The following is a 24,979-nucleotide window of genomic DNA, read 5'->3' as shown; positions in this document are numbered from 1 at the left end:
TGCATTTTACCTTCATGATGCTAGCGTAGATTCAGTTTCTTCTGATAGGCTAGTTGCTGCGCAAACCTAAAAATAGAGAACTGAGAAGCAGTTGACTATAGAATACATTATTAATTAGCACGAGAAGGGAGGAGGAGGCGGCTTAAACGTGTTCATCTCCTAATCCTCTATTCTGATCTGCAAATACGGAAATAGGCAGTAAACAGCTGAGTGTGACTCTAGGGGGGATTTTCAGAAGAACCTACTCAACTCATGCTTGAAGTTGAACACTTCACTGTAGAAAATGCTACTGCATCCGTCCTTGAAATCCAAGTACAAAGCATCTCTCTATATCGCTGCATCTCGCTGGGGAATGAGAGGAGGCAGAAATGCCCCTTCCTGCGCTGGACGCCGTGCCTCCCTCTAGCCCTGTTTCCGCCACGACGAGCAGGGCTGCGCGGCACCCTCGGCCCGCCGGCGGGGACGAGCACAGCCATTGTACGGCTGCCGCGCCGCCTCACGGCGCGGAGGAGGGGTGGGGGCGGTAACGTCCCGCCCCGCGCGGCGCGGCGGCAGTAACGGCTCCGCTCGCGCGGCGGCGGGGGCGGGGCCGCGGCGCCCGTTGGGCACGCGACGCTCAGACCTCGGGCGAGCGTGCGCGCCCGTCGCTGCATTGGCCAGCCGCTAGGCGCGCATGCGCACTGTGCTCCCCGCGGCGGCAGCTCGGCGCACGCGCGGCTCCACCCTAGGGCTCTCGCGAGAGGCCGGGATTTATTCCTACGTGCTGTGCCGTGCTGCTCATGGCGGCGCTGGAGCGGGGGCGCTGAGCTGTTGGGGTGAGTACGGTTCGCAGCGGGCGGCGAGGACGCCTGTCGCTGTGGAGACGGCGCCCACGCACTCTAGGGTGCACCTGAGGTCCTCAGGAGGCTGTGGGAGAGGGAGCGGGAGCCTCCGAATCTGTATCCCTCGTGCCTGTTATCCTGTCGGTCTCGGTGCGGTAAGCTGCCTGTCCGTTTTCCCTGGCTGCACAGGGTGTGGCGGTCAAGTGACCGGGGGGGGAGGGGGGGCGCCGGCCTCGTAGGCCGCCTTTCCTGGGGAGGGAATACGGGTGGTTAGTGGTTGCTCGGCCGTCGCGGCGTGCGGACTACGTTTCCCGGGGTCCCGCGGGCGGAGGCCTTGCCGCAGGGGCTCTTGGGAGTTGCAGTCCCGATTGTCAGCGTAGGCGGGGCCGGGACGGCCCTGGAACTCGCTTTCCCGGCGTGCCTCGCGGCCTGCCCAGCCGCGGGGTTTGCTGGGGTTTGCAGACCGAGCGGCGCCGGCCTCGCCGGCGGCCGTGCCGAGGGGACTACGGGTCCCGGCAGGTGCCGTGTGAGGACGGGGCGTGGGGGCTCGCGTAGCCGGAGTTGGGCGGCGGGCGGCGGGGGTGGACCGCGGCTCCCGGGATGCCGCGCGCGCAGCCCCGCCCGGCGCGGGGACGAGGCCCCCGTCCCTTTGTGTGCGGGGGCGCGGCCGCCATCGCCCCCCTTTGTGTGTGGGGAGGGCGGCGCTTCCCTCCTCGGCGCCTGTCCTTCCCCCGGGCCAGGAAGCAGCCGATCACGGCGCAGTCCCTTTCTGCTGTCACAGCTCGGGCGGCGGCACGCGGCCTGCGCCGGGCTGGGGTCCTGGCACCGCCCCTCGGCGCCGCCCGCGCCGCAGCCACCATCTTGCGGCAGCGCAGTGTGCAGAGCCTGCTCCGCCGCGCTGCGCTCCCGCGGCCGGCAGCGCCCGGCCGTCCGGCGCTGGTTGCGCCGCAGGCCGCTCTGGGTGGTTCCATCGGTCGGGCCTGGTTCCTTGCTGTCTGAATTGACAGCGAGCGCCCGGCTCTTCTGCCTTTGTTTTTGCTATTTACATTAATTGCTGATTCTAAGTGCATATATGTATTAGGCAGATGTCTGTGGAAGTTTATAACGATTTTCTGTAGCTGCAGTTTTTTTGACCTAGAAGTGACTTACTCAATCCAGTGAATGTTGACAGCTGACCTTTCTGCTGTCATGTTTTGTTCGGGGTGTTCAGGAGTTAGTATTCTTCCTGATATTCACCAGGTTTCTTTGAAAAAAATGTAGAATAAGTTGATCTCCGGATACCATCTATAGTTGTGTTGTCCATGCTGAAAATAGTGTTTGATCTTTGCTGAACTTGATCTTAATCATGTAGAAGATGGCTAATTCTAGAAACACGTTTTAGTTATGTGAAATATGTATTCACACAGTTTCATACCTGCTCTTTTGAAGAAAACAAGAAACAGAAAACTGGCTGTAGTTTGATAGGTTCTCCTAATAGGCTATTTAGGTTGTTTCAAGTAGAAGAAACGCTTATGGGACAACCTGTCATTATTTAATAAAATCCAGGCGCTTTAGGAACAGGACTTGCGTAGCTTTCTCTATTCACTGTCTTTGTGTTAATCCCTTCAGCTGTAAATATACAAATGCAGAGAGACCAGTGTGACTTGGGGACTGGGCAGCTGCTCCGGCTGTTTACTGTTTGGAGGAGTATTTATAGTAGCTGAATTAAAAAGTAAAGAATTTAAGGCAGACACATGCTGATTTTTACTTGGGTTATGTTTGCTTACCCTCCCCCTTTTTTTCAACGGAAAGAGCAGTAAACTAATAATTTTATCAGATTATACTAGCTTTTAAGGTGAAAGCTTTTGCTTTATTGTATTGCCTGATTCAGTTAACTTTAATCATCTTCAGACAGAAGAGGTGTCTTGATTATGCCTTTGGAAATGTAATGTGTCCTACGGTCAGCAAAATGAAATATGTAATATGATATATGTTCCAGTAGAGTTCAGATCATTTTAGACTAAATAGATGAGGCAAATATTTGAATGGAAGGTTCTAAACGTCTCTGTGCTGTTCTTGTGATACTGCATGTGCCTGCTTTGTTCCTCTTGAACTTAATGAGAAGGGCAGCTCATTTGTGATGAGAAATGTGGCCCAAAACATGATACAGTTCTAAAAAAGATTGTGATAAGGGTTGCCTGTATCTTATAAGGAGGTATGTAAAAAATCTAGTGGCCTGTGCATTTTTGTGATAGCTCTGAGTTTTCTGATTATTTCTGTTTATTAGAGTCTGTTGATAATTGTTAAGCCAGGGTGGGTGAAATGAACAAGCAAGTCTATCAAATGTCAACTTAATCGTTTTCTGATTTGGTTGTGAAAAGAACTTTCATCAGAGTTTTTAATTGTGCAAAACAGTTTTATAGGATTATTTTAGAAAATATTACCAAATTAGTTTGTGGGTGGTTTGTTTTGTTTTTTGTAACATCAGTCAAATAGAGATGTGGACTTGTTTGGTTGATATGACTTAATGTGTTAAGGAAAACTCAGCCTTTGGGTTGAAATGTATTTTCTTGTCAGACCAAGTGAGAAACTGGATGAGGGCAACGCAAAGATGTTCTGAGTGGTGACTAAAGGAATGTATTTCACATGGATGAGAAGTCACTGAAAGGTTAACTCATGTGATAACTGGATGATCAGTCTGCATACAGCCTTCCAGCTTTTGGGACTAGGTTCTTATTTGTAGTGTTTGACAGCAGTCAGCATTTTCACTGTAATGAGTGTTTAACTATCTCTGCATTCAGGTTTTAATCACTTAAGTTCATTCTTTTTCAGGTAGGCAATTCTGGCTTTTCGCTCACTAAAGAGAGCTCAGAAGTCACTGTAAATCATGGAATTCACTTTCCCAGTGAAGTTGGAAAGCAGGCTTTGTCAGGATCTTTACTGTTTGATGTGGTCCTGTGGAAGGCTTTGGGCGAGAGTTATATGCTTAGATGCTTTATGCCTTTAAGACAGCTAACTAGCATTCTGGTTTATCTGTAGATTCACAGTAGTTTTGTTTCTTAGCAGCTTCTGGCCACAAAAATCTCCCTTTAAAAAAAAAATAAAGTTTTGATTTGAGTCTGTTCACTCAATAAAGACCTTCATTTCTGATTCTACGTACTTTTGATTTTAGGTACTAGGTGGAAGCTTGTGTAAATCACTTGTGAAAACACAAAGCAGTACTAGAAAATATTGAGAGAGAAGTATTACCTACTCACTGTTGTAGAGCAGTTTTTGTGTTATCTATACTTATAGTTAGGCTTCTGTGTTACTTACCTGTGTGCTATCTCTGTTATCAACACTCTGCAAACAAGCTTTAAAAAGGCCAAAGAATGACACTGATTATTTTCTGAGCTATGCCTGTGTGCATGTTGTCTTTGTAGAAACAAGTAGACAACTTCTATGGGTGTTATCAAAAAGCCTGTTTATTTTTAGGCAAAAGCAAGCTTTAGGTATTGTTAATCCCTGACTTATCTTTTGAGACATAAAAATTGTCAGGAAATCCTAGTTTTCTCCCCCCTGCTGTATTGCTATACTGAAGATTTGTGCAAGTACTTGTTGATTAAATTGTGAGACAGAGTATGTGTAGAGTTGTTGATAGTATCAATAGGAGGACTAGGATTTGCATTACATTATTAAAATAAATTATGCTTTTGAAGTTGCTGTTTTTAATTGTGCACACTGGGACCTTTCCTGAAATAACTGCATCTGAAGAGGTTGAAGTTGGAAACGTATCACTGGCTTAGATGTAGAGTTCTTGGGAGACCAGAACTGAAAAAGGGAATGGCAAAGTACATCTGTGAGGTAGTCTTTCCTAGTGTGGATTGAATCTTCAGTATTAAGGTGAAGGCAGTGCATGTGGTGGTAGGAACACCTCATATTGATGTATAAGAAACCTTCTTTTGAAGTTATACTTAGTGTGTGTCTTTTCTCCCTTTCCAGTATGAAGTGTAACAGAACAGAATTTACCACCTGAAACTGCTACTTCAAGTTCAGATCAGGAAAGGAACATACTACATCGTAACAACAACAATACAAGACCAAAGAAGAGGAAACTTACACTGAAGACACAACGCTTGATCTGAAACAAGAAGTTTGTGCCTACTCAACAGCTTCAAAAGAGCACGTCCCAACGCTGCTAGTAGTCTGTTTTCTCCAGTGCTATATAAAATTGCCTAGGGCAGCAGCACTTGTATTCTTTATTAGCTTGATAGATCACTTTCTCTTGCTATTCCTCCCCCCTTCCCTTTTTTTTTTAATAATTGCAGTCTTCATCCGCTGAAACGTGTGCTGAAACAGAAGAATCGGCTAATACTACTGAAAGTGCAATAGTTGAATATCGCTGCGAGGTTAGTATATGCACTGTATAAAGAGCTGGTTATGCTCCCAAACCTATCAGGAACCAATGTCTTAACAGAAGTTCTCCACTGTTAAGTTGGCTTGTTTTGTAAGATGATAATAGCAACTGTGGTATGGTTCTAATTCTATTTAATAGTAATTTTTATTTCACCAGAGTGGTGATCATTAATGTTTCTATTAGTAATGGACACTGGTGTGGTGATTCCAGTCACGTTTTTTTTCAAAGCTAATAGCATTTTAATCAGTTCATGTAACTTGTTTAGTCATCTTTGTTTCCTTTGCATGTGTCTAGTGTCTCACCCTTTCTCTCCTTCCTCTCCCCCCGGGTGCTTATATTGGTGAGGTTTGTGTCTTTTACTCTTGTAAACTGGCAGGTCAACTGTGTTAAAGCTAAACTTTTGGCAGTGGACTGCACAGCCAGGTAGTAATTAGGTTCCAGTATATATCTGTTATGTTTTAAGTCCAAGCAAATGTTTTTTCCATATATTAATATGCTGTAACCGTCTACTAGAACTCTTCCCCCCCCCCCTTTTTTTTTAAGTACAAACAAATTAACAGAATTACTGTGTTTGATTTTTGTTGTTGTTATGCTCTGTTATAAAGTTTGAACAGGTATGGGAATGTGGCAAGCATCTAGAAAGGCTGTTGAAATTATCATCTCCTATCTTTTCCCCCTACATGAAATTTTAGTGCTACTTTGAGAAGTATATCTCTAGTTGGACTGAATTTGTCAGACTAGCTGATAGATGAGGTGTTCTTTGTGCTATACTGCTAATAACTTTCTAGCTGCAGACTGCTCATTCAGTGATGCATTGAGAACTTTTAACGCATGTCTTACCTTTGAGCGAGAGATTACAGCAATGTGGTTTTCTAACCCTAGTTCAAGTTATTCTGAACTTAACCTTTTGCAGATTTGTGGTGTTTTCTGTAACCAATGTACCTTTAGTATCAATCTGTTACACTCCTGCCACATTGTCAGGGACATGAGGTGTGTATGTGTGCTTGTCTTGCTTTGGAGGTATAAAGAGGCTGTCTTGTCAATGACTCACAAAATGTTCAGAATGGGTTAATCATTTGTCCTGTTACTCATCTGAAAATAGGTAATGCATCATGCTCCCTTTCCCCAACCATCCTGCTTACCAGTCCAATTTATCAAACTCTGGATCATCTTAAAATCAAGCACTTCAGCTGTTGCCTTCTCACAAAGACATATCATACATGGGGTATCCTAGGGTTTGTCGTGCTAAAAAGATGAGAGTTCATATGTGGAGTGACTTCTGCTTACAGCAGAAGATGACAAGCATCTAGAAAGGCTGTTGAAATTACCATCTCCTATCTTTTCCCCCTACATGAAATTTTAGTGCTACTTTGAGAAGTATATCTCTGGTTGGACTGAATTTGTCAGACTTTGGCTGAAAGATGAGGTGTTTTTTGTGCTATACTGCTAATAACTTTCTAGCTGCAGGCTGCTCATTCAGTGATGCTTATAGCAGAAGATGTCACCTCCCCACTCCCCTTGAAATTTAGACCATTATGCTGAGAGGAAGTAGTCTGTAACTCTTCTCAGCTCTGTTTATTGCCATTTTTGTTAGATAGTCCAAGAAAATATTTGTAATTTAAATATAATCCACTGCTTAAAAAAAAAAAAAAAGCAATATGTGGCCTTTGACCCTCTAACAATTTAGGTTGGACATTATGAAAAATTTTGGGAGGTTATCACAGTACTGGAAAAGGCTGAGAGATTGTGGAACCTCTCTCCTTGGAAGTCTTCCAAACTAGCTAGACAAAAACATTGCTGCCGGATTTCTTTGCAAAAGTCCTGCTTTGAGCAGGACTGTAGGCTAGAGTCCTCCAGGGGTTTCTAGCAGCTCATGACTTTATGGCTTACTGTATTTTCTGACATGTTAGTATTTTATAACATGTAAGAGTATTGATTTATACCAATTTGATTTGTGGGATATCCTGAAACTTGAGTCTTAGTAATTGTAGAAGAGGAATGCAGGATAGATAAGAGATGAAGTAACTATGCTTGTCTGTACACTGTGGCTTTTCTTGTCACTCTAACAGACAAAATTTCTGCATTTATCTATTCATTTATCTTAATCGAGAAGATCGGCTTTTATGTGATGTAGTGCATTACTTAATTCCGTGATGGTGTGGAGGCTATCAGTCTGACTATGGTGACAAAAAAAAAAAATTGTTGTTAACTTAGCTGTGAAGCAGCTGTCCTTGTAGGAGTTATGTATTTTGCTGGATATTTGTAAACTACCAGCTTGTGATGTTTTTTTTGTTTTTTTTTTTTTTTTTTTTTTTTTTGCACTGGTGCTATGATTCTGTATTGAAATAAGATTATTTTCATTCCCAAAAAGCTTTTTGGCATCACCAAATGTGGCTGAACGAACATATTTCTAAAGCTGGTAACAAAATTATTGTACAGTGTGTTGTGCAAGGTGGATAAGGATTAAAACAATTGCAAATTGAGTTGGTTTTAGGTGATAGGTCCTCTGGAAGTTGCCACAGAGATGCAATGCAAAGTGGTGTTCATTGCCTATAACTTACTATAAAGATTCAGGTATTTATACATCATAGAGTTTGATCTCATCATTACTCTGCCCTTCTTGATGTGGGGGTACTCATTAGACAGGGAAAGCTAACAATGGAATCGGAGGAAACAAAACTCTCAGGCCTTCCTAAAGATTTAGGTTATCCTGTGTGCAACTCTTTCAACTTAACCTGCCTACATACAAGAACTGTTACATGGCATAGCATATTATTAGACTTGGGGCTTGCAAGTTTCGGCAAATGCGTATGTGATGGTGCTAATATTAAGTACAAATCAATACACTAAGTGTTTGTGTTCCCAGAACCGTGCTAAGATGTGCGTTGGTTTTGTGAAGGTACTAATATATAATCATAATGAACTAGTAACTAACTCTTCTGTTTAACTTTTTCATGTATGAGAGGAAAAGGTAGGTAGTAAGGCAATACTTTCTTCCAAGAGCTCATAGTGTGTAGGAGGAAGCATAATAATGAAAAAGACTGTAAATTAGGTGTTCAGTAATTTCTCTTACCGCTTAGAAGAACAGAATGTGTTCAGTCTTTGCAACTCTTTCTGTGTCAGAGGTGGATGTGTGCACATCTTTGCCACTGGTATATCTTCTCATTAAAATTTGCAGCTTTTGTGCAACTCTTGGCTGTACTACTATGACTGATTCTAAGAGTGGAAGGAAAAATGAGGTGTGAAATGAGGAAATAATGGTGCTTAATGCAGAAATTGTAACTGATTTACTAGTTCACTGAGTTTCTCAAAAGATTTGGGATGGCTAGCAGGGACTTAGATGTTTTTAAAGTTGTGCTTTTGTAACTACTGACTAGTTATAACACTGTACTATGTTATCACAGCTGTATGAGATGGAGAACCATTTTACTGTGTCATCAGATCCTCTCCCCCCTCCTGCAGCTCCCCCATCTTCTCTTCCTTTATCTTTTTCTTCATCTACATCTACCTCATCTGGGTCTAAAAAGCAGAAGAGGACTCCCCTCTATCAGAGATCTGTAAGTCAGGGCAGTGATTTGCGCATATGTCACATGTTTCAGAAGCATGGGGAGTCATAGGGCTGGTTACTTTGTAAATATACTCTTACTTTTTAACATTCTTGGTATCTGCAGTTTTTTCAGCAAGTGTGAAGCATTCAGTCCTTCAGAAGTAGTTATGAAATACCTTCTGTCCTCTCCTCTGTGATACCGTCTTAGCAATTCTCACCTGAAAAAATCACCTCCTTCATCTGAGTGTCAATGCCACTTGTACCAGAATGTAGTTTGGTACAATGCACTGCTCCCTTGAAAGTCTAAAGAAATAAAATGTAAACCATAACATGAAGGTGGAAATGTTCCAGGAAAAAATAAAATAGCACATGTTATGGTTCACAGTTTCACCTCTAACAAATACCAATATGTTTTTCCACCCTCAAACTCCTCCCCCCCCCCCCCCCCGTTTTTTTATTTTCCCCACCCCATTTAAGGTTAATGGTTGCAGGCTAACTCCTGCTGAGAAGTTGTGTGCAGTGATGTGAGGACTGATGCTTTGTTTTGTTTCTCATGGAGGTCAGAACTCTGTCCTTATTTCTTGTGTGTTTTTTCGTTAATTAATGTTGTCAGTTTTGCTTAGCAAGAAATGTGTGTGTGTGTGGGGGGGTTATTATTATTTTTTCTTTAGAAAGATTGACAGCAGGTGTTTTGTGGTGCTCTTTGGGATCACTGTTAAACTGATTGCCAAACAGCATAATGGATAATGGAGCATGCTTTCATTATACATTTTAATAAGTTGAGGAACTAGGTGCCTGTGTTAGGATAAAAAGCATACTATTTTTACAAGTTGCTGAGGAGCCTTTTAGCTCTGCTAAATATATTGTTGACTAACTTTGAATCTCTTGCACTTGATGTGACAACAAAACAGAAGAGACATAGTCTCATTACGTTTCCAAAATAAATACACTGGAAACAGCAGCAAGTAAACCCTTTGAAACTGTATTCCAAGATGCATGTTGACTGTTTTTTGTTTTGAATAGTCTTTCTTGAATTACAGTGTTTGGTGTGGTGTAATGTATTTCAACTGACATAACTGGTAACCTGTAAGTAGAAATAGCTATTTTTAAAAATGAGACTACTTCTGCATATCAAAAAGCCAGTGTATTTGTAAAAGGATTTCTAAATCTCTTAAATTATGCCTGACTTGAAAAGAAAAACACATACCATAAGTTAGTTTACAGTTGACTTCAGCTTTAACTTTTTTCAGTGCAGTGCTGTTTTCAAATCACGTTTCCTTAGTCTCTCCAGTAGTACCTTATACTACCCTTATACTAACCCAGTAACCTTATACTTACTTAGGGTTAGAACTAGTACTAGTATAAGGAGTCTTAAGGCTGTCTAGTACCTTATACTGCAGAAGTGTTTGAGTATTAGTTCTGGGTGTTAGTTCCATATCTATGCAAAAATCTTAAAACTGTCTTTTTAGTGTGAAAGACTGAAGAGGCAGACTAGGAGACAAGCTTTGCAGGCTTAGTGCTGTTGGTTCATAGCTGTTGCATCCAAAGTCAGAAGTTTGTCTTGGTGTAAGCAAGCTTTTTTTCAGTCTGGGTGTTTTGGAGGCCTATTTTATAAATATGTTGCCTGTTTAAATTTTAAGGATAACAGTTTTACACAGGCCTGGTTATTTTGGAGTTCTTATTTTATTACAAAAGAGATTAGCATTTATTTGTTACAGTAACATCCACAGGCTTTTTGTGTTTGTTATTCTCATCCTACCATGTGGGGATGAGGAAAAGAAACTTAGTATTCTAATAGTCTATTGAACTTTTTTTTTTTTTTTTTTTTTTTTTTCCTCCTTTTAAATAGATGAGCTTTGATCCAAACCTTCTCCACAACAATGGACATAACGGGTACCCCAATGGTACTTCGGCAGCGCTGCGTGAGACTGGGGTTATAGAAAAACTGCTGACCTCTTATGGATTTATTCAGTGTTCAGAACGGCAAGCTAGACTGTTCTTCCATTGTTCACAGTATAATGGCAACTTACAGGAGCTCAAAGTAGGAGGTAATTGGACAAGCTTGCAGAGCTGCTTGGCTGACTTGAGACCAATCTTTTTACTTGATGTAGAAAACTTTTGCACCTTGTGGCACCGACAAATGCATGCACTGGTTTCAGAGAGGCTAAAAAGACAGTTGAATTAGTAATCTGGCACTCCCAATGACTGACCTTACCGGCGCTTGAGCTTTGTGCCACTTGTGTGCTACTTGCGGCCATTCTGGAAAAAGTACGATGTTAGGTCAAATTAGACAATAGCACAACATTCCTCACACTCACAGACACAGTATTTTCTCTTATTTTTTTTTTAGAATTAGTTTAAAGATGTCTTTTTTTTTTTTTTTTTTTTTTTAAGCTTCCTCAGGAGTGAGATGCTACTTCTTCAGGCCACTTAATAATGTGGCAGTGAAGGTTATAAACTGCTCAATGGCATGTATTACCTGGTCTGAGTTTTTTCAGTGTCAGGGGGAGAGGCAGAGAAAGAAACCTTGACAGAGGCAAGCCATTACATGAGACCAGTTCAATAGCAGTAGGAACAAATAAGTAGAATAGCAAGAGAAATACCTGCAAAGTGCTCTTTCTCAGCAACAAAGGCATTTGAGTTTTTTGTTTTGGAGTACAAACAGCAAATTATCAAATGTCGTCATTTAGTGTTTGTTTTTTTAAAATTAATATTATTTATTTTTAAAACACAACTTCTGACTGTGGTGTCATTACCATGTTTGATTGTCTTGTAGACGATGTTGAGTTTGAAGTGTCTTCTGATCGCCGAACTGGAAAACCCATCGCTGTTAAATTGGTGAAGATAAAGCCAGAAATACTACCTGAAGAACGAATAAATGGACAAGTTAGTGTCTGTCTAATTTCTGTATACAATTTCTATCCTTTATTCAGTACAAAAAAACAGATTCATTTAGCATGTCTATTAAATACAGAGAGTATTCAGCCAAACAGAGATACATCTTTCTCATTCTGGCAAAAAGTCAGAGGTTCAGTTTAAGCTTCTATTTGACTCTAAGCAGTTCTCACAGTCAACAGTCTCTGTTTAAAACTTTGCAGCATGGCATCCCATTTTGTTACATTTGAAGTGCATCCCTGAGTGTATGTAGGGCATACTGAAATTTTTGTATGGCACAATGCTGCTCCTGAAATGACTAGCAATGGATTTTTTTTCTTTTCTTTTTTTTTCTTTTCTTTTCTTTTTTTCTTTCTTTTTTTTTTTTTTTTTTTTTTTTTTTTTGTGACTGGTAGGTTGTGTGCGCTGTTCCTCACAATTTAGAGAGTAAATCTCCAGCTGCCCCGGGTCAGAGTCCAACAGGGAGTGTATGCTACGAACGTAATGGGGTAAAGCTCATGCATTTTACTTTAACTCTTGACTGATCCGTCAGTGTGGTCTATAAACAAAAAAATTGGCACAATTTAATGTAGGCAAATGACATTGCAATTTTAATTAAGAAGTTGTAGTTCTTATCCAAAAATGCAGACTTCAGTAATTGCTATGAACAAATGTTATTTTGACAGCTTGCTTGCCCATATCTATGGAGAACTTAATGTAGAGATATTGTTCTGTTGTGAAAGGTAATGAAGGTAGGCTGTGTAGCATATTTTTATTATGATTTTTTAACCTTTAGAAATTGTCATTTAAAGATGACCATATACAAAACTATCAACTTAAGTTGCTTATTAGGGACTCATAAAAACAGCACAATGAAAGAAAGAATATTTTTTTGCATGTAGTGTTCTATCAATTTCCATTTTCTGATTAATTTCTTTAATATCAGATGCTGTTATTAAGCAAAATTGCGTTAATCTTTGAAAAGAGCTTGTTTTGCAGATGGAGTAATATTAGTCAACATTAATTTACAGGAAGTATTTTACCTGACTTACACACCGGAGGATGTTGAAGGAAATGTGCAGCTGGAAACTGGAGATAAAATTAATTTTGTAATTGATACAAACAAACAGTAAGTTGGTATTGCCTTTCTGACTTTATACCTCATCTGGTCAGACAGTGACTAGGCAGCATTTTGAGTCTGTTCTAAGAACTGAAACTCTTTTGAAATGACATAAGAAAGCAATCTTAATTTTGGCACTAGTTTTCAGGTGTTTATCAGTTTACTCTGTCTACTTTTTTTTTTTTCCCTCTAGTACTGGTGCTGTAAGTGCTCGTAACATTATGCTGTTAAAAAAGAAACAAGCCCGCTGTCAAGGAGTAGTCTGTGCCATGAAAGTAAGTGATGCTTTAGCTTTAATATCACTTGAAGATGAAATGCTTTCTAGAAAGTTCAGGTTATTAAGAGCCATTAAGTGTTTGGAGCTGTGGTTGCAAACTGAGTGAAACAGTTTAAATGAGCTAATTTTTGATACTAATGTTCTCCTTAATAAAGGCAATGTTATATATCCCCATAATGTGTTTGTATGGTACTATATAGTACTGTATAGTACTGTGTGTACTATTTAAGTGCAGTAGGTCTTTGACATGGTCTTCTGTTGTTCTTACTAGATACTGTAAAATCTTGTTTTGGTAATGTTAAGTTATCTGGCAATTTATTGAACACTTTGTTTTGTTCTTAGGAAGCCTTTGGATTTATTGAGAGGGGTGATGTCGTGAAGGAGATATTCTTTCACTATAGTGAATTTAAAGGTGATCTAGAAGCCTTACAGCCTGGTGATGATGTGGAGTTTACAATCAAAGACAGAAATGTAAGATGTAATCCAGTAAAAACTGAAGACAAGTTTCTAGAGCACAACTGGACAGCTATCTATTTTTTTAATTATTTTTAATTCACTTGCAAAAAAAAGGAGGGGGGACTAGGTTCTTTGGAAAATATATATTAACTTACCTCTTGTCTGTGAGTATTTGACTGACTTTATGCTTTTAGGGTAAAGAAGTTGCAACAGATGTAAGACTGCTGCCTCAAGGAACTGTCATTTTTGAAGACATCAGCATTGAACACTTCGAAGGAACTGTAACCAAAGTAATTCCAAAAGTACCGAGCAAAAATCAGGTGAATTTCATTATTGATTGAGGCTTGAAGTGTTGTATTGACTAGCGAGAGTTCCAGTCAAATAGTACAAATGTTTCCCTTTTCCTGTAGCGCTCTGTGTGTAAGCATCACTTTACAACAAAAGAGTAAGCTTGGACTTAACTGTAACAGCTATTGATAGGAGTCACAATATGTAATTTTTCTTAAGGTTAAAGAGTCAAGAATTAGAGTAGTGGTACATCAGCTTGTCTATTTTATTTTTTTAATCTTTCAGGTACTTTTAAAGTGAGTCATTCTAACGTATTTCGAGTTTTAGAGCTTTTTAAAGATGAAAGTACAGTGAAAAGGGGAGAAAATATTTGGTGGAGTAAGACTGATTTACAGGTTCCTGTAAGCTTTAAGAAGTAATGAGGTTCTTGACCGAGGCGTAGTTTCCACTTATGTCTTTAGCTTTGAGGAAAGTGTGAAGAGATTTTTTTTTTTTTTTTTTTTTTTTAACACCATTTACTACAGGACAGCCTGTATTGCTGTGTTCTCTCCTGCTTTGAGGAGGAATGTTGTGTGAGGTTTTTTTTTTGTTGTTGTTGTTTTTTTAAACACTTAAAAGAATGCCTTTAGAAGTGTTAGAAGTATGAGTAAAAGTGTAGTTCTTGCAACTGATTTTTATTTTTTCTGGCAATACGCATACGGTGCTAAAAACGTTTCAAATTTGGCTGTAGACAGGAAGTCTCAAACAAGTAGTGGGAGGGGGAGAGGAGGAAAGCGCGGTGGTCTGAGTGCGGTAGATACTTGTCCAGAACTTCTTACTTCTGCCAGCATTATTATTTTCACCAGGTGTGTTGTCTGTGATGTTGAAACTGATATTTTGGGAACTGCTGCATTTGATATATAGTTGGAACTTAATTTGAATTCATCTCTGACATAGTCCAGGAGTGTCACTTCAGCTCAGTGCCTTCCTTTCCCAAATGTTTAAGTGAGGCCATGCTGCTAAGCAAGTGTTTTCCCAAGTGTGTGTTTAAAACTCTGAATGTTGAGCCTTGTAGATGAACTAACTATTGGTTGTGCATGTGTGTTTCTTTTTCAATCTTCCTGCCTGGCTATTAGAATGACCCATTACCTGGCCGCATCAAAGTTGACTTTGTGATTCCTAAAGAGCTTCCGTTTGGAGACAAAGATACAAAATCTAAGGTGACCTTGCTGGAAAGTGACCACGTTCGATTCAATATTTCAACAGACAGACGTGACAAACTGGAACGAGCCACCAATATTGAGGTTCTTCCCAATACTTTCCAGTTTACAAATGAAACTAGAGAAATGGCAAGTATCTATTTTTGAATAACAACTATTCTTTTTTTTTGTTATTATTCCTATTGAGGGGAAATGAAGGTGGCATGTGGGGGGCTGGAATTGTCTTTAACAGTAACTTAATGTAATTATCATGGTACTGTTTTTCACCTTTTCTGAAGTAAAATCCTCAGATGTCCTCTTCAAAGCATGTGCTTTAATAGTAGAAAATCCACAAGTTATGTTTTGCTGCTTTCATTTAAAAGAAAAAAAGGTTAACTACTGATAAAATGAAATCACAGTAGGCCTTAATCATCCTTCTTAGAGTGGATTGCTAGCTGGATTATAGTGGGCACAGAAGTAATATGGTCTTGAACTACTAGTTAAAAATCTGCATGGCCTGATTCTAAACAGGTAATTACTCGTTTCTTGGGAAAGCTAGAAGAAATTAGGGCAACTTTAATTCAGGAAGTTAAAAGATCAAGAATTGAAAAAGGTGTTGTATGTAGCTTTTGGATTTTTGGTCTTCATGTTCTTTGGACAATCTCTCCCTCTCTGCTTAAGGATCCAGCAGAAGGCTGGTGACAAGCTGCATTCTGTCAGGTGGAAAAAAAGCTCTGTGGAGTACAGGGGCTGAGATGGATGTGGTTACCAGTGTAAAAGCGTATCTTTCATTCCTGTAGAGAACACAATAAGAACTAATGAGTGCTGTCCGTAGTGGCACACTTTATTTTGAATATGAGTGTTTTTGTAAAACAAAGATTGAATTAGTTTCATGACTAAAAAAACCTTGCTTTCACTTCTGTTTATAAAAGTTCTCTTCTTTGAATTTAATTTGTCAGATTGATGATAACTGAATTTTAAAAGGGCAGAAGAGGAAAAAACTGACTTGTGTATATTGCTATAAACTATTCTTTCTACTCATTTCCTACATTACATGGATGATAATCTGCACTCATTCCCCAAATACTTGGTATCTCGTTTAAATATTCTGTATAGCTAGATGATTTACTTTCTGTTTTAGCAGACATAAAGCAGAATATAAAGTGTGATGTAAATGCGCACATTGTTCAGTGAGCTGCTATAACTAGCAGTTCAGGCATTATTGTATCTAAATTAACAAACATCTGTCTTTATCAGATGTCTGGTGCTGCTTTTGTATTAAAAAAAAAATCTGTCTAAATAGTGTTTAAGCTTCAGTAAGGAAAGAACTTCCTAATTTGAGTCATGAACTCCTTTAAACTTATGGAGCCTTTTTTAATGAGGTAAGGGTGTGAAAAGGGTCTTTGAGACTTAATAGAGGCATATTGTATTCTGCTTATCATTCAGCATTCTGTTTTTAGTAGTTATCAGGAAGGCTACTAAAATACTAAAACTGACTCATTGTAATACATGCCCATGGCTGTGAGACTATTGTTTTAAATTCAAAAGCTTCCTTACAAAGAGGTTTGTTAATTTGCCTGAAAGCCTGCTGTCTTTTTTAGCTTCCCTCAGATCACCATTCTTGATCTATATTTTTTACTGTTGGATATTTCTTGCAAGTGCGCATATATAAATGAATCATATACTGGTGTAGATAATACATGTACTTGTAGCAGTAGCCCTTTCAAGATGATTGGTTTTATGGATAGTAGTGATGTCAGCTTCTTTACCTATATTTCTTTTTGCTAATGGCTTAAGCTTATCTTTTCCACTTATTTCACTATTCATAAGAGATTCAGTTGTAAAACTAAGTAAGCAGGATTTGGTTTGCATTTCAGGTTGACCTTAGGTATTAGCACTACAGTTTGCAAGGAAACATCTTGTATACCAAGAAATGTTGTCATTGGAATGCAGATCCTGAACCTTATGAAATTATTATATATTCATTTTACTGTAGAGAGATGTTGCATACTTCTAATAAAGCTGTTACTAATCCACCTGTCTATTCTCAGGGTGTGATTGCAGCAATGAGAGATGGCTTTGGCTTCATTAAATGCGTTGATCGGGACGCTCGTATGTTCTTTCACTTCAGTGAAATTATGGATGGAAACCAACTCCATATTTCTGATGAAGTAGAGTTTACTGTTGTCCCTGTAAGTGAAATAATCTATCTGCAAACTAAATTTCTATTAAAAAAAAAAAAAAAAAGGGGAAGAAAGAAAGAATAGAAAAGAAAAAAATCTTGCCATCTGCCTAAAATCTGGTCAATTTTGTTTTTCAGGATATGCTGTCTGCTCAAAGAAATCATGCTATAAGGATTAAAAAACTTCCAAAGGGCACGGTTTCTTTCCACACCCAATCGGATCACCGTTTTGTGGGCACTATAGACAAAGAAGCCACTCCAGCCAAAGCCACTAGCCCAAATAAAGGCAAAGAGAAGGTAATGCTGCTGTATTTCTCATTTTGGACACTGATATTGCTTCTTTAAAATTTCTAATTCAACTTTTTGAAGTACTTCTTGCCTGTTTAAGTGTGAAATACATTGAATGACTAATGACAGAAGTCAGCTAAAACTAACTTACGTGAAACAAGATAATAAAAGCCTGATTGCTGCTTTGCAATGATGCTGCTGTTGAGGATGACTTCCAGGACCTTAATGGGAAACTTCTTTCTACCTGTTACTGTGGAAGATGCTTTAGTTGCGGAATTGAAATTTCTAGGGCTAGAGGAGATTTCATGCTGCTTTGAACTCTGACAAATACTTGAACTTCCAGTAAATACTTGAAATAGTGGTACTTTCTTTACTTCAAAAATATTGTCTAGGAAAAAATTAGATATATATATATGTAAAATCACTTAAAGCTTGTTTGTTACTCTGCTTGCTTTGAGTTGATTGTTTTGTTGCTTTTTAAACCAGCTGCAGAGCAGTTACTGAAAAACCTCTGTGACTCAAATGAGCCGTACTTGGATTGTATATAATAAGCTGCTTTTACTTGCAAATAAGATGCCAGTTGCTAAATTCTGATGCCTTGTCTTTAGGAAGCTGAGGATGGAATAATCGTTTATGATGACTGTGGAGTAAAATTGACCATTCCTTACCAGGCCAAGGATGTGGAAGGATCTGCTAATCCCCAGATAGGAGATAAGGCAATATAACTAAGTATACCATTGGGAAATACTTTTCTATGCATTGCCAGATGTGAGCTTCTCTTTGCCTTGTTACATTTGTTTTCTTCTTCAGAAGAAATGGAGGACAAGGTGTCTGCATAATGCCATGTATTTCTTCGGTCCTAAGCTTGAGGGGCTTAATTTTTCTTAGCTATACAGAAAAAATCCTAAAACCTCTTGAGAGACATGTGTATATATATATATACATATACATATATATATATCTATGTATGTATCTATGTATGTATATATGAAAGTAGTGTCTTCCAATGGAAGTGATACTTTAAATGAGGAATTCTTATCCTGAAGGTAGTGGCTCCATTTGGGTGAATATTCAAGAGATTAGCATAAAGGCCTTGGCTTTTGAAGATGGAGGGCATACCCCTATGAGCAAAATAGCTTGAGGGACAAAGGCAGGTGAAGATGCTGAAAGATCTGGAAGTGCAACTTGGAACCTGTTAAGTGCTTAGGAGCTGTGCTATGAAAGCATTGATTACTGTTTTAAAAATCCAAAACAAGTGTGAGCTAGGTGAATGCTCACTGTGGGCAACTGGTGATAAGGAAAGTGTGCAAAGAAGCTAATTGCATAAAGATAGGTTGTATTTAGTGGGCTAAAGAAGCTGAGTCCTAGGGGATGACTTGCCTTTCTAGGTGTCATTGGTATCATTCTGCCACCCTTTGGAATGGAGTAAATATCAAAAGACTGACATGTTTCTTAGAGACTAGTGGCTAGAATAGTGGAGAACCTAGTTATTGATTGGAGCAACACAGCTTTAAAATGAGTTGTTGGAGGAGTAGGGGTGGGTTGTGGGTTTTGCCCCTCCCCAATCTCTCTTAGTATTGATCTGCATCTCTAACAGGTTGAGTTCAGTGTTTGTGAAGTGAAGAGAACTGGTCTGCAAACAGCTGTTTCCGTCAGAATGCTTGGACGCAACTATAGCTCTAAGAGGCTTTTGGGATATGTGGCAGCCTTGAAAGATAACTTTGGATTTATTGAAACAGCCAATCATGATAAGGAGATCTTTTTTCATTACAGGTGAATATGTCTCATTTTCTCTCCATCTTGCTCTCTGGTGTATTTTCTCATTCTTCCCCCCTCTGCCATGTAGAGGTGACTGTTAACCCTTTTAGATTTCACATTTATAGGCTCAAGTGTCTCAAATCCATTACTTAACTCTACTGGACTAGTTTTTCTATTAGAGTGAATGTTCTTGGTGTTCTAGGCTGCTGGATGAAGGCTCTGTTCTAGGCTAAGAAATACAGTTTGAGAACAGTATATTTGACAGCTTTAACTTCCTCAGATGGGAATTTCTTGAAAATACAGGGTACTGAGCCAGTTAGGTGGGTTCTAATCACCCTGTTTTAATGTTAAGGCATTACTGTTGCAGGAGCATTACTGTTGTCATATGACTAAAGGAAAGTTACTCATAACTCTGGTCCTGTTTTTGTGTGTTGTTTTATTTTGTGTGTGTGTGTGTGTGTTTTCTTAGTGAATACTGTGGTGATATTGATAGCCTGGAACTTGGAGACACGGTTGAATACAGCTTGTCAAAAGGCAAAGGAAACAAAGTTAGTGCAGAAAAGGTGAACAAAACGCATGCAGGTAAGACTGTACCTGATACTTTCTCCTTAAAATAGTCTTTATAGGTGCTCATGGTAGTCCATCAGTGATCTCTTTACAGTTGGAGTTCAGAGCAAAGAAGAGTGCCTAATGTGGTCATTAGATAAGCCCACCAAGCACTAATCTCGGTAACAGGTTTCCTGAAAGCTCTTTCCTCTGTTACCAAAGAACAAATCTGTGCAAAACAACAATCCTGCAGAGAGTTGCAACTCTCTGGGCCTTTATCAAACTCTATCCTTGTCTGTTTTAATTAAAGGGAGAGATCATGTGGCAAAACTACCTAACTTAATAATTCTAGTAGTTGTGCTGTTCTTCATAGAAGAGAGATTTCAAGAGGAATTGCAGGTTGTGGGTATTGGGGCCTTAAGAAAGAAATCACAAAGGATATCGAATGATTAAAATGATCCAGGAATTGGAAATGCAGTGGTAGTGAATGAAGATCCTTGGATTTGGCTTTTATGTTCCAAGGCCTTTAGTACCATTGGAAGCTACCTTTCCTCCTCTCCTCTTGTTGGAATTCTTGTGTTGACTAGAAAAGCTTTCACTAAGTATTACTGAATTAGAGCTGTTTCAGTTTTACTGAGTGACAGAATCCACTGTCCTAGATGTCTTGCAGTGCAAACTATAGGCTTCTGGCTGAAACTGGTCTACTTATTACTCCCATTTTAAAACAAAAATTATGACTGGAACATTCTGTTCTTTCTTTTCTGTCTTTTCAGTGAATGGGATCACTGAAGAAGCTGATCCAACTGTTTACTCCGGTAAAGTAATTCGTCCTTTGCGGAGTGTAGATCCCACACAGACTGAATACCAGGGCATGATTGAAGTCATGGAGGATGGTAAGATTTGTCACCTATACTTGATGCTTGCATTAATGACAGTAGTAAATACAGTTGTATAGTTAAGGTAAATTTATATGTTGTTTTTTCAGATGCAGAATAAGATTAGTAATTTAATGACGTGAATAGAAACGCTAAGGATTATATTTGCACTATGTTGACATAGTGTGAATATAATCTGACATACTGCTGACAGTAAAAGTGTCATTTCTAGTACTGGAGATAAATTTTAAATATTCTTAGTTAAAAAAAAAAAATCTTAGTTCTGTCTTGTTTTCCCACTTTCTCTCCTCCAGGTGAGATGAAAGGAGAGGTTTATCCATTTGGAATCGTTGGAATGGCGAACAAAGGTGACTGTCTGCAGAAGGGAGAGACAGTAAAATTCCAGCTCTGTGTTCTTGGTCAAAATGGGCAGACAATGGCTGTTAACATCACACCTTTTCGCAGAGCCACAGTGGAATGTGTGAAAGATCAGGTGAGTGAAGAGCACTATGAAGACAAGATGAATGTTAATCAGAAGTAACTGAATTGGCGTAAAGCAAATGAGAACCCAGTTCAGCACTCAGTTTAAGAAGCTTCAGTTGTGCACAGACTAGGACTGCTTTATCCTCTTTTTCTAGAGAAAAAATTTTGTGCAACTCCCATACTGATTTATGTAAGTCTGCATGATGTGGCTTCAGTGAAGGTGAACCTCTATTTGGTGTTGATAAATTGGTACTACTGAGCAGCAGTTTCTCCTGTGGTTGTTTCTAAGGAGTTACTCTGTCCTTTTCTGAGATGTTCTAAGAATCGATCTAGTTACTGCTGTGTAGGGCATTTAAATAAAAGTGTGTTTAAGACCAAAAGAAACCAAGAAAAACAAGTAGCAGCATACTCTCCTACTGGAAGAAACTTATTCACAACAGAAAGCAGTCAGTAATTACAGTTCACCTGAACTGTGAAGAACAATCACTGTCCTAGTTACTTGCAATGCAGAGTGATAGAGAATTAAGTGCTGTGAATGCAGTCTATTTTTATAATTATTTTGCAGCCCTAAGCTCTAGTCATTTAGGGAGAGGTTAGATGGGTTTTGCTGGATATTGCTTTACATATGAGTAAAACAATAAACAGAAGTAACTGACATTTTATACCATTGATGCAGATAAAACAGTGGAGTGTGTTTTTTTTTTGTTTTGTTTTGTTTTTTTTTTGTTTGTTTTTTTTTTCCCTAACTAACTTTTCAGATGGAGTCTTAGGAAAAGACATGCAGCAGTGGTTTTCTCAGTTTAATGCTGCTGCCAGTGCTTGTCAGATTTTAGAACTTGTTCTGTAGACTTTACTTTAGAAACCTGATGGATGGCTAAACATCCAGGATTGTTTTTTCCAGCCAAAGTGTTGTCTTTAAGACTAAATTCAGCTTCTATACTGAAGTATTGTGGGTGGGCTGTGGTGGTTTTAACTGCAATAACAAGTATGTCATTAAATCTGCTTAGATAAAGGTGGTACAAGTAACCATGTGATGTGTTGTTTTCAGTTTGGTTTTATTAACTATGAAGTGGGTGACAGCAAAAAGCTCTTCTTCCATGTCAAAGAAGTTCAGGATGGTGTGGAGCTACAGGCTGGGGATGAAGTGGAGTTTTCAGTTATCCTGAACCAGCGCACAGGGAAATGCAGTGCCTGTAATGTGTGGCGTGTCTGGTGAGGATTTGGAATTAATCTGGTGCACTAACTTCTACATCAGTAATACCATGCATGTGGCTTTTAAACTGAAACTAGCTCTTCCTAGAAATGGGATGATGAATTTCAGCTGGTTTTGGTGAGAACTTCTCACCTGAGAACAAGGCCAGCATTTTTTTACTTATTTTTCCTACTATTTCCTAATTTCTAAATGGAGCACTGTAGATAGACAGTGGTGCCTCTGGCATTTTCTGCATTATGCATAGTGCTTCCACCTGTTTTCTAGAAAACATCTATCTTTCATTTTAAACAGAAAACCAGTACTGGGCACTTTTTTTTATTTTTATTTTATTTGGCATACCATTTGTTTGGGAAGACAAGTATTTTATACTTTTGAGCTACTTCTAAGCAGTGCAGTTGTCTTCAAAGTGCATATTTTACTGAAGCTTGAAATTTTGTCCTGTGGTCATGGAAGTGCTAATGCTTAATTTTGCTTTCAAGAATCTGTTACCATTGTTTTCAGAGATGTGAGTTGCCAGCACATCACAGCACAGCCTGAGCATTTTACTGGTTCAATCAAAGTGAACAAATGCAGGAAATGTCAGGGATTCCGTTAGTAGTAACTGAGGAATACTGTTTTGAGCTACTGTTATTTCAGAATCCAGTGCTTACAGTTATGGTTGTAAGGCAGAAGTTTGTGGTTCTCTTCCAGAAGGTCCAGTTTCAAACAAGCCAAAATATGCTAATATCTTGGTTGGGAATGTGATTCTGAATTAAGTAGCTTACATCATCTCTGGGAAGTCATCACTGATCCGTATGGTTGACTCTGTTACAGTGAAGGCGCTAAGGCTGTTGCTGCTCCACGTCCTGATAGACTTGTCAATCGTTTAAAGAGCATTAATCTCGATGATGCCAATGCTCCTCGTCTAACAGTTCTTCGTCAGCCCAGGGGACCGGATAACTCAAAGGTACATAAGATAAAAGACTAGCTTGCAGAATTGCAGTTTGTGTTTTGGCTTAGATAATATAACATTGCTTCCTCTGTTGGAAGTCTTAAACCATTTGAAAAGTGGTGTCTGTTTCCGTTTCTTAGTAAACTTAGCTGCAGTGTGAGACTATATTACTTTAGTCAGAAGGCAGGGGCTCTATACCCTCAGTGTCAATAACACATGCTGCAATTTCAGAAGAGCACAGTGAACAAAAGCAACCAATTGTTAGTTGTGTTCTGCCTATAACAAGTATCTTGGTTTGTTTTTTTCCCTACTATAACCCTTCTGCTGCCCTTTTCAGAAATAAGTGAAATTTCTGTATCTAAGCTTTCCTTTCAAGTGGTAATAAGACTTCATGTGAAATGCAGAAAGGTAACAGTGCCCAGAAACTGTGAGGTTTCTAGGACTGTAAAGAGCAAACAGAATCCTCATGGTTGCCTTTTTGCTAGTTTATGCTGCATGTGTTTGTGGAAACAGATGATTAAAAATATGCTCATGCTGTACCTCTTTGGAGCAAAACAAGGTTTGCTTGAAAGCATGATCCTGGAGCTAAAAGTTTTCCTGACTTTTTTTTTTTTTTTTTTTTTTTTTTTTTTTCCGTTCATTTGCAGGGATTTGGTGCAGAGAGAAAGATTCGCCAGGCTGGTGTTATAGACTGATTCACAAAACCCATACCTGAAGTACGACTGAGTGATGGGGGCTGGTGAAGGGTACTGGATACATCCCTTCCAAATTCTAAGAAGCTATTACATCAGTTTAACACCTTCTCATGTTATGTTTAAAATAAATTTATGAAACCATTTTAAAATTATGCACAGTTGCATCCTGGAGAACTTAAGGTGGCGCCTTATAGTATCACATTTTAGAAGCTTGTTTTGAATGGTGCATTTAACGCAACTGGTAACTGCAAATCTACATTGCCTATGTGAGTAAACATTATAGACAGCTCTACTTTGGTAGACCTTATGGAATTCTGCACTACAATTACATATGCTTTATCTTTGTTATTTTGGCCAAGGTTTTACTATGCCTTAGCACTCAAATGCATTATCTCCTGCCTTGCAAGTGGAAGGCTCACTTTCTGCTCACTCTGCTCAAATTTTGAGGACCACATGAGGGTGAAATATGTTAATCTTCATATAAAAATCTGTATGGATGTTCAGATAATTTAAGTTGGTGGCCAAATGTTACACTGTTTTCATATTTCATTTGAGTCCTTTACCAGCAAATTTCCATTAGAGCTCAATGAAAGTCTCTTTCCAGAGTAGACCTATTTTTGTAGTGTTCTGGAACACACGCAGTGCAGAATTTCATAAGGCAGAGGTGTGCCATCGGTGTGGTAATTTAAATATATTTAAAACAATGCACAAATCTACTGCTGCTTAGAACACTGCAGCTTCTAAACCCAGTTTCTTTTACTGATTTAAATTGAAAAAAAGTTGTGCCTGAAGTGAATACTTTTTTTTTTTCTTTTTTGCAGCCGGCACCCAGTGTACTGTAAAAGAATAAATACTTAGGCTTTTCATAGCTGTACTGAGACTTTCATCAAGGTGAAATAGTTGATGTCTGTGTGCTTTTTTTTCCCCCTCCCCCCCCCTTCCTCCTATTTCCCCAGTCACACTTTATCAAGCAAGAAAACTGAATGATTGGTCTAAGTATTACTTTAACCAAAAAGATCAGGAGTTACTTTCTTTGAATAGAGGGCAGTACTGTGTTTTTTTTTTTTTTTTT

General features: G+C 39.2%; 1 protein-coding gene across 1 annotated transcript; it reads left to right on the top strand.

Annotated features, from left to right (window-relative positions):
- Positions 1-726: 726 nt before the first annotated feature.
- CSDE1 (cold shock domain containing E1) lies at positions 727-24,804 on the top strand. Its single transcript, XM_062594916.1, has 20 exons — positions 727-815; positions 4,782-5,188; positions 10,593-10,791; positions 11,520-11,629; positions 12,034-12,126; positions 12,649-12,746; positions 12,931-13,012; positions 13,357-13,485; positions 13,665-13,790; positions 14,874-15,086; positions 16,988-17,128; positions 17,257-17,415; positions 18,015-18,122; positions 19,004-19,179; positions 19,634-19,746; positions 20,484-20,603; positions 20,900-21,078; positions 22,117-22,280; positions 23,095-23,227; positions 23,860-24,804. Exons 3-20 carry the CDS (start codon positions 10,593-10,595, stop codon positions 23,905-23,907), a joined length of 2,391 nt encoding a protein of 796 aa, XP_062450900.1. The 5' UTR covers positions 727-815; positions 4,782-5,188; the 3' UTR covers positions 23,908-24,804.
- Positions 24,805-24,979: the final 175 nt, after the last annotated feature.

This window comes from Rhea pennata, chromosome 25 (genome assembly GCF_028389875.1).
Source record: "Rhea pennata isolate bPtePen1 chromosome 25, bPtePen1.pri, whole genome shotgun sequence".
Taxonomy (NCBI): domain Eukaryota; kingdom Metazoa; phylum Chordata; class Aves; order Rheiformes; family Rheidae; genus Rhea; species Rhea pennata.
The sequence above is the reverse complement of the archived record's forward strand: the minus strand, read 5'-3'. Positions and strand labels throughout refer to the sequence as shown.

Bases quoted from the DNA above. Each gene is read 5' to 3' on its own strand.
- CSDE1 (XM_062594916.1), top strand. From the start codon at position 10,593: ATGAGCTTTGATCCAAACCTTCTCCACAACAATGGACATAACGGGTAC. The intron at 12,127-12,648 runs GTAAAGCTCATG...ATTAATTTACAG, and splicing joins TATGCTACGAACGTAATGGG to GAAGTATTTTACCTGACTTA. The intron at 23,228-23,859 runs GTACATAAGATA...GTTCATTTGCAG, and splicing joins GGGGACCGGATAACTCAAAG to GGATTTGGTGCAGAGAGAAA.